General features: G+C 42.9%; 1 protein-coding gene across 3 annotated transcripts; it reads left to right on the top strand.

The window, feature by feature from the left end:
* The first annotated feature begins 2,096 nt into the window (after nt 1-2,096).
* On the top strand, nt 2,097-14,037 carry cchcr1 (coiled-coil alpha-helical rod protein 1). Of its 3 annotated transcripts, XM_064978152.1 has the most exons (20): nt 2,097-2,277; nt 2,752-3,043; nt 3,151-3,318; nt 3,514-3,631; nt 5,121-5,315; nt 5,440-5,603; nt 5,696-5,810; nt 6,050-6,160; nt 6,314-6,457; nt 6,611-6,721; nt 7,164-7,270; nt 7,525-7,637; nt 7,790-7,862; nt 8,043-8,167; nt 9,022-9,210; nt 9,444-9,545; nt 9,707-9,858; nt 10,356-10,500; nt 13,275-13,406; nt 13,777-14,037. In XM_064978152.1, the coding sequence occupies exons 1-19, from the start codon at nt 2,211-2,213 to the stop codon at nt 13,391-13,393; spliced, it is 2,610 nt and encodes an 869-aa protein (XP_064834224.1). In that variant the 5' UTR covers nt 2,097-2,210; the 3' UTR covers nt 13,394-13,406; nt 13,777-14,037. The 3 variants fall into 3 exon arrangements, with proteins under 3 accessions (XP_064834224.1, XP_064834223.1, XP_064834222.1); XM_064978151.1 differs by having other exon boundaries at nt 13,275-14,037; XM_064978150.1 differs by lacking the exons at nt 13,275-13,406; nt 13,777-14,037 and adding an exon at nt 10,657-13,086.
* The last annotated feature ends 1,646 nt before the right edge of the window (nt 14,038-15,683 follow it).

Raw genomic sequence — 15,683 nt, 5'->3', positions numbered from 1 at the left:
GCGCGCGCAGCTCGTTCACGACTGCAAGGTCAGGAGCGCCCACTGTCTTCGCGTTTCTAGGCAACCATAGGGATACGCGTGAGCTGACAGACAGGCAGTAAAGAAGTAAAGGGAATGTATCTGTATCATGGTCTAATCAAAATGATGTATATTTCATTATAATAATTAGCCTATATAGAATCTAACGCATCAATCAGGTAGCCTTTCCCCGGGTCCCTTGTGTGATCAATCAAATGTATTTCTAAAGGCCTTTTACATCAGAAGATGTCACAAAATGCTCTACAGAAACCCAGCCTAAAACCCCAAACAGCAAGCATTGCAGATGTAGAAGCAAGGTGGCTAGGAAAAACTGCCTAATGAAAGACACAGAGTGATGCAGATTCAGGTCTCATCTAATTTAAAATTCAAAATATTCTAAATGTAGGCTGTGTGTGTGATAGCCTAAGCCTAACCATTGCTGTTTGAGGATAGGCCTATAATTTGCATTGTCTTCCTGACAATTCAATGGGAATCATTCGATAAGATTCAGCAAATTATGCTAAAACCATGTCAACGTTTGAATGGGAAAATGGTGCTGGTAATGAATAAGGAATGTACCCTTTGATTAGATGTCTTTACTGAATGGTCTAATATAGTAAATGGTTTATAGTTGTAAAAAAAGTTTCAATTATAAAGAGGCGCTCAGCATCACCCACCCAAACACATGCAGTATCTGGTGCTGATGCTGCGTTGGACAGCTCCCCCTTGTGGTAAGTTTAAAAATCACAGCCATCGTGGGCAACTTCAGTTTTAAAGTAACTGTCCAGTGAAAATCTCAATTTAAAAAGCTCAAAATGTTTATTTATCCTTTATTTAACCAGGCAACTCAATTAAGAACAAATTCTTATTTTCAATGACGGCCTGGGAACAGTGTGTTAACTGCCTGGTCAGGGGCAGAACGACAGATTTGTACCTTCTCAGCTCGGGGGGTTTGAACTCGCAAGCTTCCGTTTACTAGTCCAACACTCTAACCACTAGGCTACCCAAATTATGTTGTTGACTCGTCCTATACTTATATTTGTGGCCAAAGCACAAATTAGAGAACTAAATGCTTCCAAAGCCCCACCTCAAACCGTTTAAAAAATAATTAATATTTCCTCATAGAGGATGCCTTCATGGTTTTGACTGAGACTTCTTATTGGCTCACCGTCTGAGCTGGCCAATCAGCTCTTTTACTTGTCATTCATATTTTTATTGACCGGTATACGCCCTCACCATTTTGTTGTTGGGGTACTCCATAGAGATAGAGGACTTATCTTCTATCTGTGCCATTATAGCGTCTGTGACAGCACCGGCAGCGCCAATGAGGCTCTCTCTATTTTGAAGTGGTCAATTTTCTTCTTCACGATTGGCTGAGCCCTCCTGATGATCCGGTTGGACATGATTCCAACAGGGTCACTAAAAGCTGGATCGGCCAATGAAGTTGTAAGTCCCACCGAGTTGACGACATGAAAATGTTGAAAGCCTTCAATGGCGCTGCCCATGCTAATACGGCAGTTTGACCACTAGAGGCCACTATATCATTCTCTAATAGATGTGTTGACAACATCACAAAAATTAAACCAAATATTTTTTTAGAACTAAACCAAGACAGACCACAAGCATGTCGTTTCCAATGGGAACAAATTAGTCATAGTGGGCAGAACAAGCAAGGAGGTGGGCAGAGCCAAGCACTTTAATAACTCTACCTACATGTACATATTACCTCAATTACCTCGACACCGGTGCCCTCGCACATTGACTCTGTACTGGTACCCCCTATATATATAGCCCCGCTATTGTTATTTTAATCCTGTTATTTAATTATTTGTTATTCTTATCTCTTACTTTTTGGGGTATTTTCTTAAAACTGCATTGTTTGTTAAGGGCTTGTAAGTAAGCATTTCACTGTAAGGTCTTCACCTGTTGTATTCGGCGCATGTGACAAATACAATTTGACTTGATTTGATCGATATACATCAATGTTTTTTTTTAAATCTATTGCCGTTTACCAAAACGATTGAGAATGCAACGCCCTCACGCAACAACTCCATACACGTAACTACGTAAAACAGGAAGAGTCGTTGCAGCGACGCGTCGCCATGAAAGTGTTGTTCAAAATGATCCCGCGCGCAATACAGTGTACTCTTTTGTAACTTGTTTTAGAACAGTGGTCATTTTACGATTCTCTGATGGAAAGATGCAATGAGGATGAGAAGCTGAATGCCCCGTCTGATTTTGTGGCATCAAGTGTCTCAAGTAAGTCCTAAAAAGCTAGCTAAGTTAGTTAGTTGGCTAGCTACACGGAAGCTAACGCCAACTGCGCCTAACGTTACATAGAACATAAGTAGCATCGCTAACCAATTACTTAAGTTCTATAATTTTCTAAGTTATACAGCAGCGTAAGTTGTGTCTTGTGAGCTGTTGCACCAAACGTACCTAGTCGCGTATGCGCCGAACCTGTCCTCTTGGATGGCATTGGGACCATATGGAACATTTGACAAATACAATTGAATTTATATTGATGGGTACACTTGCTGTTTTGACTTCCTCCATGGGTACAGTCGCAATGGCCGCCAGTCCACCCATTATGCCACCATTGACTTGAATGGGGATGTTCATTCTATTTCTATATTTGAGACAGCATGTGCTGAGACCTTACTCGCAGGTGTTCTGTCACATGCTTGTTGCAAGTACATTCTCACATACTGAATACTGCATATTGTTTTTCAGAGGGTAGTCAGAGGACCCTGATGCCCCCATCCCATTTCACCGCAAGCACCCAGTCTGCCTCCATCATAGTACCAGGGACTGTTACGGGACGAGGGACAACACCAATAAAATGGGTCACCCATGCCACAACACCCCCATCGGACTCTGGCCCTGCCAACCCATGGCTCACCATGGCTCTTGCCAAAAAGGAAATTGTAGAACTACACAGAGAAAACCAGAGGATTCTGATGTTACAGGGAGACTGCTCCAGAGGAACGGAGTCAACAGAGGATTCTGCCCACTCCATAGCAAGGTCGGGTGCTGCTCTATATGCCTTGCTTATGAAATCGACTTCTTTCACTTCTCACCCATGTCTATTAACAGAACACCTAACCTGCTCCTCCCACCCCCCACACACAGGTCTGGAGCGAGAGGTGAGCAGGCCTCCAGGTGGGAGACAGAATGGAGACTGGACACAGAGCGTTTCAGGGCAGAGTCAGAGAGGCTGAAAGGCCAGGTAGAAGCACTGAAGGAAGTTGGAGGGAGACAGAGAGAGGAGATGAGGGACAAAGAAGCTTATCTGAACAGGTATTATAGTGTGGGTGTATAGACACTAACTTGTCATTATGGCATATTAGTAGCCTAGATTTTACATTCCTCATTCAATAATTCACATTTTATGGAGAAATGTGAATCCGGCTTCTATTCTAAGTAGACCTACTTAATTTATTTTTATTTTTTAGTTACCAGTGATATTCCCTCTCCTTACACCCTACATTGCAGGCAGAGTCATGAAATGGAGGCGATGCGGGAGGAGTTATATAAGACTAAGGCTGAGCTCAGCCAAGTCAGTGTGGAGCTGGTCCAAAAGAGACAGGACAAGGAGAGACTCAGCACCCAGGTAACACTTATTCACAATAACTCTTGTCATCCCAGCTCACCTCTGTTTTATGTGTGGTGGTAACTAAGGGAAAGTTCAATTATTTGCATCTAGCTTGCAGCAGCTGTGCCATGATTGCAGCATCATCAGCAACAATGGCATGATTGCAAAACTATACAGTGCATTTGGAAAGTATTCAGACCCCTTGACCTTTTCCATGTTTTGTTATGTTACAGCCTTATTCTAAGATTAGTTCAATATTTTTTTCCTCATGAATCTACACACAATACCCCATAATGACAAAGCAAAAACAGGTCTTTAGAAATATCACATTTACATAAGTATTCAGACCCTTCACTCAGTACTTTGTTGAAGCACCTTTGGCAGCGATTACCCTCTAGATTCTTCTTGGGTATGACGCTACAAGCTTGGCACAACTGCATTTAGGGAGTTTCTCCCATTCTTCTCTGCAGATTCTCTCAAGATCTGTCAGGTTGGATGGGGAGCGTTGCTGTACAGCTATTTTCAGGTCTCTCTGGTGATGTTCTCTCCAGTGATGCCTTTTACTGAAGAGTGGCTTCTGTCTAGACACTATCATAAAGGCCTGATTTGTGGAATGCTGCAGAGATGGTTGTCCTTCTGGAAGGTTCTCCCATCTCCACATAGGAGCTCTGTCAGAGTGACCATCGAGTTCTTGATCACCTCCCTGACCAAGGCCCTTCTCCCCCGATTTCTCAGGTTGGCCGGGCGGCCAGCACTAGGAAGAGTCTTGGTGGTTCCAAACTTCTTCCGTTTGAAGAATAATGGAGGCCAGTGTATTCTTGGGGACCGTCAATGCTGCAGAAATGTTTTGGTACCCTTCCCCAGGTCTGTGCCTCGACACAATCCTGTCTTGGAGCTCTATGGACAATTCCTTCGACCTCATGAATTGTTTTTTGCTCTGACAATGCACTGACATTGTCAACTGTGGGACCTTGTGTAGACAGGTGTGTGCCTTTCCAAAAATGTCCAATCAATGGAATTCACCACAGGTGGACTCCAATCAAATTGTAGAAACATCTCAAAGATGATCAATGGAAACAGGATGCACCTGAGTTCAATTTTGATTCTCATAGCAAAGAGTCTGAATGTAAATAAGTTATTATTATTGTAATTTTTTTAATACATTTGCAAAAATGTCTAAAAAAACGTTTTTGCCTTGTCATTATGGGGTATTGTGTGTAGATTGAAGAAAAATAATAATTGAATAAGGCTGTAACGTAACAAAATGTGGGGAAGGGGTCTGAATACTTTCTGAATACATTGCATATTGATGGTCCAAGAAATGGTATAGAAGCCAAGTCAGGTATGCTTGCAGCCCCCAAGGACTGTAATTTTGAATCACTGCTTCAAAACAGCTATTGGTTTAAATCAATTTCCTGCTCCCAGGCTTCCACTCAAACCTCTTCTTTATTTACTACATTGACCTTGTACCTTGTATTGGACAATGCCTGCTCTCTGTGGTGTGCAGCTGGAGATGCTGGAGAGGAAGTCTGGGGAGGAGGCTGAGAGGCTGAGGAGGGAGGTGGAGAGGAGCAGACAGGAAACCCACAGGCTGACCAGGGAGGCTGATACAGCCAGGCTGCAGGCTGGGGAAGAGGCCAAGCAGGAGTTGCAGAAACTAAATAAGCAACTGGAGGAATCCCACAGGAGACATGAAACACAGGTAAGAGTATTTTTTTCAGATTGTTTACATTTCTTTCTGAACAATTTAACAAACATGGTGCAAATAATACATTTTTTACAAATGTGTAAGTTTTATTGTGGATCTCTTTATTTGTTCCCTCTAGTTGCAGCAGTTGACTGCCACCCATGACACTGAATTGTCCACAGTCAGACAGACGAGCTCTGAGGTGCAGGAGAGGTTATGTCATCTGTCAAAGGAGGTGACTCATCTGAAGTGCTGTCTACTGGAAGTGTCTGCAGAGAGAGATGGACTGAAAGAACAACTAAGGTAGGTGTTATATTTGATCCCAAAGCTTCTTAAATATACTGCTTTGTTCAATGGATGTATAGTATCTCATTTTTGGGTTTTTATTTTTTCAGCCAAATGGGCAATGCTTATGAGACCCAGTCAGCAACGCTGCAGAGTCTTAGAAACTACATTGGACAACTTACCCCTGAGAGAGGGTTGGAAGAGAAACTAACTGAAACCATTCAGGTGGGGAGATTCATTGATAACATTGATTTAGATCAAGTTACTTGTGTGCTCTAAGGAAACACACAAGGAAAAATACAGTTTGTGCTTAACCAAGCAGAGAAATAGATTGTTCTTCCAGCAAAGTCTTGTCTGTAGAACAAGGTGTATCTTGGCTCATTTAATCTCAATGTATGGTATGAGCATATTTTCATATTACCATGTAATAAGTAGTCAATATTCTAATCTGACTTCTTCTATAGACACTGAATAGGGAGAAGGAGGCTCTGCAGGTGACTACAGAGCTTCTGACGGTCAGACTCAACTCTGTGAACGACATTTTGGCCCTACAAGAGGAGGAGATGGTAGAGAAGGTGTTTGAACCATGCTTGTGTGTTCACAGCCCCACAGCTGATGCAAAATCCTCTAATTTCTTTCAGATATTTGATTAACATTCATTCCCCCATGTGTGGGTGACTATATCTGAGTGGTTTGTGGGTTAAGTAAAGGCTTTGTCACGTCCACAGACTCTGTCAGACCCTCTCCTGAAAGCTGGGCCCAAAGGCACTCGGGTTCTGCGTTGCTGGAGAGAGAAGGTCTTCATGTTGTTGGTCCAGCTTCGCTCAAAGGATATCGTACTGAGGGGAGAAAAGGATAAACTTCACTCAACCGTATGTGATTTAAGAGGCTTATGACTTAAAAACTTGACGAACTCCAACCACTGTGAAATAATGTTCAGTGTATAAATAGGCAAATCGTGATAAGGGACATATTCGAAATGTGCAGAAACATCGATTACTCTATTGTGTGTCCTGTTGCTTCAGATCTCGTCTCTGGAGCAGGAGGTGAAGAAGGAGAAGTACCAGTCCAATGTGTTCCAGCACAGCCTGCAGGACAGAACAGCTGAGCTGGAGCTGGAGAGGGTGGCTAGGGAGGTGAGGAGGAGCAGGGGGTCAGCCTCTGTGGGAGTGTCTCAATGCATCTCTTCATAGGATGTCTTTCCTCCATTTTGTTGAGACATGATGCATCTGCTGTTGCCAGGGGGAGTTGCCAATTACCTCTCTGTTAGCACAGCAGAGGGCGCCACTTCTCATGAAAAACCTCTTACGCACCTCCCATTAGTATTAAGAGAATGCAAAAAATGCTTCCTTTAAAAATGTTATAGCAAGATTAAAATTTCCAGATTAAATACTCTCAAACAATCCTCAAAAGACACCATTGAACCCTGAAGTCAGTGTGCGATGACATTAAACTTTTTTCAGAAGTTTGACATTTAACTGTATATGTAACCAAAAGGTCACTATGACCTCATCCGAAAGGAGACCCTAGTAGTTGTCTGGTGGCGGGTCGGTTTTTATGTTTGTCTGGTCCTGACAGGCCGTGGAGCAGGACATGACTACGACTAAGAGGGAGAACACAGAGCTGAAGAGCTGGACTCAGGAGGCAGAGGCTGGACTGAGGACAATGACAGAGGATGCCCAGCGGTAAAGAGCTGACAGATAGGTCCCCTTGACAACCACTATACAAGTCTAGCGTCGCCTGAGATATTTAAGTTGTACTAACTGTAATTTTGTACACTGGGCACCTAATCTTTTCCATACTCTTTCACAGTCCATATCACTCATACCATCTGTTACAAAATGTCCAATGACACAGGGTGAATTTGTGTACTACTCGATCCTACAATCCTCATTTGATGTCAAATCTTTTGTTATAGTACCAGTTCTTCTTTCTACAGATTCAGTCAGGCATTTGAGGCTAAGATGTCAGAGGTGGAGGCTGTCCAAACACATCTGAACAGCTTTGTCCAGAGGCTGACCTTTGCCAACAGAAGAGTGGACACAATTCAAGGTCTGTCTATAGATCTGAAATTATTTCTTCCCGCTTAACTACAGGACATTTTACAACAGTGAGTTTAAATTGCATGTGCCCCTGGATAATTCTTTGCACTGTTTTATTCTGGCACAGTTTGATCACATATTCACTGTACTGTTGTCTCGCAGGTCTAATGATGAGGAAGGAGGCCCTACGGAGAGTGCAGCAGGCCACTAAAGCAGCCAACCCGGTCTCTGAGCTGTATGATAACTGACCACACTGGACCACCTTGGCCATGGGTCTCCCTGAACCCGAGCTGGCAATGGCCAGTTATTAATCAGGAAAAGGCCTTGACTTGTAGACCATTACCTCAGTTTGTCCCTCTACCACTACATCTCCCATTGCCTCACTAGTTGTGCTGTCCTCTTTCTCTATTCACAGTGCCGCTGTCACAGAGCTCCAGGCAGAGCTGTCCTCGGCGTGTGAGGAGAGAGACAAGCTCAGGCAGGAGCTCAAGAGAACCCCCGAGCTCATTGAGAGTGCTCTGGCTGATGTCCGTGAACAGTGTACGCTGTTTAGTCATCTGTTCAGAGAGATTCAGACTTACATGTATTAAGTTAAAAATACAATATAATTAAAGAGCAGCAGTAAAATAACAGTGGCGAAGGCTATATACAAGGGGTACCGGTACACAGTCAATGTGCGGGGGCACAGGTTAGTCGAGGTAATTGAGGTAATATGTACATGTAGGTAGAGTTATTAAAATGACTATGCAGAGATAATAAACAGTAGCCGCGGCATAAAAGAGGGGTGGGGGGGCGACAATACAAATAGTCTGGTTAGCCATTTGATTAGCTGTTCCGGAGTCGTAAGGCTTGGGGGGTAAAAGCTGTTTGGACCTAGACTTGCCGCTCTGGTACCGCTTGCCATGCGGTAGCAGAGAGAACAGTCTATGACTTGGGTGGCTGTACTCTTTGACCATTTTTAGCGCCTTCCTCCTCTTGTATATCCTGACTATGTGGTAGTAGAAATACTCAGAATACAGTACACCAGGGGTGTCAAACATACGGCTGGCTAGGGGGTCCAAGCCGGACTTCGGGTGGTTTGAATCCGACCCGTGGTGGGAACAAAGTCAATATACTTTTTAAAATAACCAAAACCAAATGAGAACAGTGTAGTAATGATAATGAACCTAAATTCATACGGTTCATTGACTGTGTCCAGCTCGCTAATAATCACCGTAATGAAAGATGGCCGTCAATTATGGATTGAAGACTATATTTGGCCATTTTCACGGCGTGGAAAAATAACCAGTTTTCCATGCGGCCCTTTGGACCTCGTTGAAGACTGACTGCGGCCTCCTGGGCAAATTAGTTTGACACCCCTGCAGTACACCATCTGTGTTCCCCCTCCTCTCCAGTTGACAGTGAGGTGAGGCAGCTGAGGCAGGCTGCAGAGCGAAGCAGGGGGGATGCCCAGGAGGCCCAGGCAGCCAGAGAGGAGGCCCAGCAGAGGCTGCAGGAGGCCCACACACAGCTAGAGGAGAGAAACCTCAACCTAGAGCAGCTCCATGCACAGCTGATCAGCCAACAGGAGGACAGTGACAGAGGTTAGAGAGGGATCAGGGTGGACTTAAGTGTACAATGCCAAGATTCCATTGTAATTCAGTCAATTAAGTTTACTGTCTGAATTTAAAATATCTTGTGTTCTGCAAGGATTTTTCAATCTATTCATCAAATTTCAATTTCTCTTGAAATCGATGTGACCGAATTGTTGACATGTCACAGAATGTTCTGTACATAAATTTCTCCTTCCACTATCTCTGTTTGACTGTTCCATCAGCTCTGCAGGAGAGAGTGTCTGAGACAGAGGATCACTGTGCTCAGCAGCTTAGAGTGATGGAATCTCAACTCAACACGGCCAGAAGAGAACACACCAAAGCAGGTAGCGGACACTTGACTCATTCATCACATCATGTCCATCTCAACACAAAATGTGAAAGGGTCATGTAGAGTTGAGAGGATTGATATATGCGTCTACAGAAATGTACTGTAGTGTAAATATATATGGCTAAGACTGATAGGACTCCTGTCTGTATTTTATAGTGGTAGCCCTGCGTCAGTTTGAGAGACAGGCTAAGAGAGAGAGGGAGCAGGAGAGAGAAGCACAATGCCTTCAGAGTGAACACACCAAGAGAGAAATCCAGGATCTACAGAAACTACTGCAAGAAAAGGACAAGGACAGAAATCTACTTCTGGTGAGTTCATTGTTTTTTTTCCCCATGTCTTGGTTTATTGTAAGTTAGCCACGAACCTCAGGCTTCGTTCACGTACTGTACATTTTGAAAGCCTGGTGAACTTGTCGGCAGAAAGATGCTTAAAGGGGGTTAGTCTAGATGGAAACGAGTATTTGACATGGTTCAAGCTCTGAACAGAGGTTGTGTTCCTGAAAATTTTTCTGACTTCCAAAAAACAACTTAAACTTTGTCCGACATGGTAGAAAAATATGAAAATGACAAACCAAAAAATGCCTCTCCTAACGGGGAATGTCATTTCTACTCTGAGCCAATCAAATGTGAGCGTTGAATGCCAGCGCCTCCATCAGTCAACAAGACGAGTTTTGGAAGGAAGGCCTCCGCGAGACTTATCGTTTACCATGTTGAGACTTTTTTTTCTTTTTTGTGAAACTGACAACTGTCAAGACACTTTCTTACACAGATCCATTTTCAGTATTTGTATATTTTGCCTCCCACAGGCGACTGTACGTGAGAGGGGTCTGATGAGTGAGTATAAGGCAGCCCGGACCACAGCCCTGCAGACTTCTGTGGCCTTGGAGCAGCAGCAGAGACCCTCAAGGAAGAGCAACACTCTGAGAGCCAAAGACCAGCCACAGACCAGAGGTAACTTCCACCAACACACCATGTTGTCACATTGTCTCTTCCTATGAATACCTCTTGTAATATAATACAAGTGTATGTATAACACTTTATACACTGAGTATACCAAAAATTAGCTACACCTTTCTAATATTGAGTTGCACCCCCTTTTGCCCTCAGAACATCCTCAATTCGCCAGGGCATGGACTCTAAGAGGTGTCGAAAGTGTTCCACAGGGATGCTGGCCCATGATTCCAATGCTTCACACAGTTGTGTCAAGTTGGCTGGATGGCCTTTGGGTGGTAGACCATTCTTGATACACACAGGAAGCTGTTGAGCATTAAAAAAACAGCAATGTTGCAGTTCTTGACACAAACTGGTGCACCTGGCATCTACTGCCATACCCCACTCAAAGGCTCTTAAATCTTTTGTCTTGCCCATTCACCATCTGAATGGCACACATATACAGTACCAGTCAAGTTTGGACGCCCACTCATTCAAGGGTTTTTCTTTTTTTTAAACTATTTTCTATGTTGTAGAATATTAGTGAAGACATCAAAACTATGAAATAAAAGATATGGAATCGTAGTAACCAAAAATTTGTTAAACAAATAAAAATATATTTTAGATTCTCCAAAGTAGCCCCCTTTTGCCTTGACAGCTTTGCACTCTTGGCATTTTCTCAACCAGCTTCATGAGGAATGCTTTTCCAACAGTCTTGAAGGAGTTCCCACATATGCTGAGCACTTGTTGGCTGCTTTTCAATCAATCAATCAAATGTATTTATAAAGCCCTTCTTACATCAGCTGATGTCACAAAGTGCTGTACAGAAACCCAGCCTAAAACCCCAAACAGCAAGCAATGCTGGTGTAGAAGCACGGTGGCTAGGAAAAACTCCCTAGAATGGCCAGAACCAAGGAAGAAACCTAGAGAGGAACCAGGCTATGAGGGGTGGCCAGTCCTCTTCCGTCTGTGCCGGGTGGAGATTATAACAGAACATGGCCAAGATGTTCATAGATGACCAGCAGGGTCAAATAACAATAATCACAGAGGTTCTCGAGGGTGCAACAGGTCAGCATCTCAGGAGTAAATGTCAGTTGGCTTTTCATAGCCGATCATTCAGAGTATCTCTACCTCTTCTGCTGTCTCTAGAGAGTTGAAAACAGCAGATCTGGGACAGGTAGCACGTCTGGTGAACAGATCAGGGTTCCATAGCCGCAGGCAGAACAGCTGGAACTGGAGCAGCAGCACGACCAGGTGGACTGGGGACAGCAAGGAGTCATCAGGCCAGGTAGTCCTGAGGCATGGTGCTTTTCCTTCACTCTGTGGTCCAACTCATCCCAAACCATCTCAGTTTGGTTGAGGTCGGGTGATTGTGGAGGCCAGCTCATCTGATGCAGCATTGCATCACTCTCCTTGGTCAAATAGCCCTTACACAGCCTGGAGGTGTGTTTTGTGTCATTGTCCTGTTGAAAAACAAATGATAGTCCCACTAAGCGCAAACCAAATGGAATGGCGTATCGATGCAGAATGCTGTGGTAGACATGCTGGTTAAGTGTGCCTTGATTTCTAAATAGAACACTGACAGTGTCACCAGCAGGGCACCATCACACCTCCTCCTCCATGCTTCATGGTGGGAACCTCACATGCAGAGATCATCCGTTCACCTACACTGCGTCTCACAAAGACACGGCGGTTGGAAACAAAATTTCCAATTTGGACTCATTAGACCAAAGGACAGATTTCTACCAGTCTAATGTCCATTACTTGTGTTTCTTGGCCCAAGCAAGTCTCCTCTTCTTATTGTTGTCTCCTTGATTGATGTTGAGATGTCTGTTACTTGAACTCTGAAGCATTTATTTGGCCTGCATTTTCTGAGGCTGGTAACTCTAATGAATTTATCCTCTCTAGCAGAGGTAACTCTGGGTATTATTTTCCTGTGGTGGTCCTCATGAGAGCCAGTTTCATCATACCGCTTGATGGTTTTTGCGACTGCACTTGAAATGTTCCTTGTTGACTGACCTTCATGTCTTAAAGTAATGATGGACTGTCGTTTCTCATTGCTTATTTAAACGGTTCTTGCCATAATATGGACTTAGCCCTATTTGGTAAAGACCATCTTCTGTATACCACCCCTAACTTGTCACAACACAACTGATTGGCTCAAACGCATTAAGAAGGAAAGAAATTCCACAAATTAACTTTTAACAAGGCACACCTGTTAATTGAAATGCATTCCAGCTGACTACCTCATGAAGCTGGTTGAGAGAATGCCAATAGTGTGCAAAGCTGTCATCAAGGCTACTTTGAAGAATCTCATATCAAATATATTTGGATTTGTTTTTGTTTTTTTTGGTTACTACATAATTCCATATGTGCTATTTCATGGTCTTGATGTCTTTGCTGTTATTCTACAGTGTAGAAAATAGTAAAAATAAAGCGAACCCCCTGGAATGTGTAGGTGTGTCCAAACTTTTGACTGGTACTGTACGATCCATGTCTCAATTGTCTCATGGCTTAAAAATCCTTCTTTAACCCGTCTCCTCCCCTTCATCTACACTGATGGAAGTGTATTTAACGAGTGACATTAATAAAGGATCATAGTTTCAACCTGGATTCACCTGGTCAGTCTGTCATGGAAAGAGCAGGTGTCCTTAAGTATACTCCATGTATACTATTATCTATAACATGTTTATAGCAAATTTATAAAACATAGAATGAAATTGTAATTTGACGATAGTTAACCTGTCTACAGACACACAGTAGTAACCAGTGAACTGTTGTGTGTTCCCTGTTAGACTCGCTACTGTCAGTGCTTGGGGACCTTCGGACTCTGAGTGCTGCAGTGGTCCACAGCTCAGAAGACGATGCAGAGGAGGAGGGATATGGGGACAGAGGGGATGACTCACTAAAGTGACTGTCCGCAATAAGTACTAGGAACTTTTTTTCTGCATTTTTTTTTATTTTTTAAATGTGATCCATTTCTGTTTTGAGATTTGAACTTTTCATTTCATTACGTATGTAACTCAGACTCCATGTTGGTGGTAATTATGTTGATGGATGATTTAGTGCTTTCTTAATGTCTATAAAATGGCACTGTCGACACAACAGCAATGTTCCCAGTTTAAAAATGCATTGATTGTTTTAAGATTTCATGGATCTACTTAATGTTAATTGACCGTTGGCTGACAGGCTCCGGCCAGAGGAGAAGCTCACTGACTGTGATGAGTTCATATAAGGTAGGTGGACGTGTGGCCTGTGCGCCCAGTCTAATCAATAAGTCAATGTGCTTTCTCCCAGGGCCTCACAGCGTGACAGGAAAATCAAATGAATGGATAGCTTCGTTCAAAACGGCGTGCTGCCTTCCGCTGGAGAAGACTAAAAAACAGGCTTGTTGTGACCCTGAGTGCTCTGAACTGTAGCACTGGAGACACGAGATTGACCTCTGCTGATGTTTCTATAGTCTTGATAATGGTCGTGTTTATGAAGACATGGATCACCATCTTTGACAAAGTTGTGTATTTGTTTGTGATGTAATAAATTATGTTTATTTAAAACTTTCATTGTGTCTGAGAAGTGCAGTTTTGATGGAACTTAGAATGCATTTCATAAACATTTGGACTGCCTGTCCTCGATTAAGGAATGGAGAGATCGTGACAGGATATGAAAACTAATTCCAGAGAATCAGGAGCAGATTGTGAGATGCTCAGATGGCTCTTCGAAGTCAAGCCTAACTGGAAGAGATGTTTAATTTAGTCACTATATTTAGTGTTGTGAAAGTATGTCCCCTTTTTATGTTTTAATTATATATATTTCCATTAAGAAGCACTAGCTGGGTAAATGAGTGATCAATTGGCTCCAGAAAAACAATCTGGATTGCAGCAGAGAAAAATACACAGGTGTGTGTGTATGTATGTATGTATGTGTATATATATATACATATATAAGCATTCATGATTATGATTAGCTATACTAATGATACATTAATTTAAGTGTAGCCCTGGTTCCTGTTTGTGTCCCTTGCCATCAGCCTCTTGTTGCTTTTCCTTTTACAGAACACCATTACAGTTTCATGCAATTTATGCAGCACTAATTGGGACTGAGGCTGTCCATGCCAACAACAAACTCAATCAGGCATATCCATCAGGGGCACAATACAAACCCTGGTGTTGGAAGTGCTAAGATAACCAAGCTATCTGTACAGTATTGACTAGCTGTAAGTGGGCGACGTGCTAGATGCTAGTGTAAAGGCAGACTGAGATTGTGAATGTGCAAGTGAGAGTGCAGGGTGATTTGTTTCCCAGAAGGCTGTGAAGCAGCAGCAGGACCGTCTGATGGATGTCTGCTTTATCTGTCCCCAGCAGTGTCCTCATCAGACCCCAGCAGCTCTAAGGCATTGTATTGTTTGGTTTGGTGCAGAGAGGACCCCTGACGTGATGTTTATCCTATGCAGTTAGGGGTGCCATTTTCCATTCCAATGTCCTCTCTCTGTCAGGTTAATGTGATCACAGAGTATGTTTAACTACGGCTCACTGACACTAATTACTTTGATTCATGTATTGGTGATGTCGTGTTCATTCACAGATTGACATGAATATTGTCTTTCTCTACGTGTTAGCACTATAATGAACATTTCTGTCATGATCAATGTGGGATCGTCTGATAAGGCCTATATCTCTAGAGGACTACTCAATCCATCTAATTTAGTGGGATGCCAATAGATATCTTTGGATGGAAGCAAATACTAACACTAAACTTTATGTACTGATCCATAGTATAGTTTAATTGATAAACACAAGTACTCTAGATTCAACTCTTCTATTTCACATGCACATTACCACCTGCAGAAACATTTTCAAACAGCAGAGGGCATTGCTGTCCCATAAAGATGACTGACATGGCAGATGACGTCATGTGTATCTTTCAGTGGGCTTAGTTTGGTTCGTTGCATAATGTCTTGATTTGTTATTACACTATAGAAGCACGGACACAAATTCACACTAACAAACCAAGACACAGAAAACCCCTACTACTATTGGCTGTTGGAGTGTGCTGCGTTCTGCACCGATGTCAGCGAGTACTTCTAAAATTAATTTATTTTTATGTCAGCTTCTACAGCTTGTACCATGTTAATACTGCACATTTCCCCGAGGAAGTGACAATTCCCATTACTTTATTAGGCTCAATACAATGTCCTGTCTGAGCAA

This window comes from Oncorhynchus masou, chromosome 11 (assembly GCF_036934945.1).
Source record: "Oncorhynchus masou masou isolate Uvic2021 chromosome 11, UVic_Omas_1.1, whole genome shotgun sequence".
NCBI lineage: Eukaryota > Metazoa > Chordata > Actinopteri > Salmoniformes > Salmonidae > Oncorhynchus > Oncorhynchus masou.
Note: the sequence above shows the minus strand (reverse complement) of the source record. Positions and strands in the feature narration are given on the sequence as shown.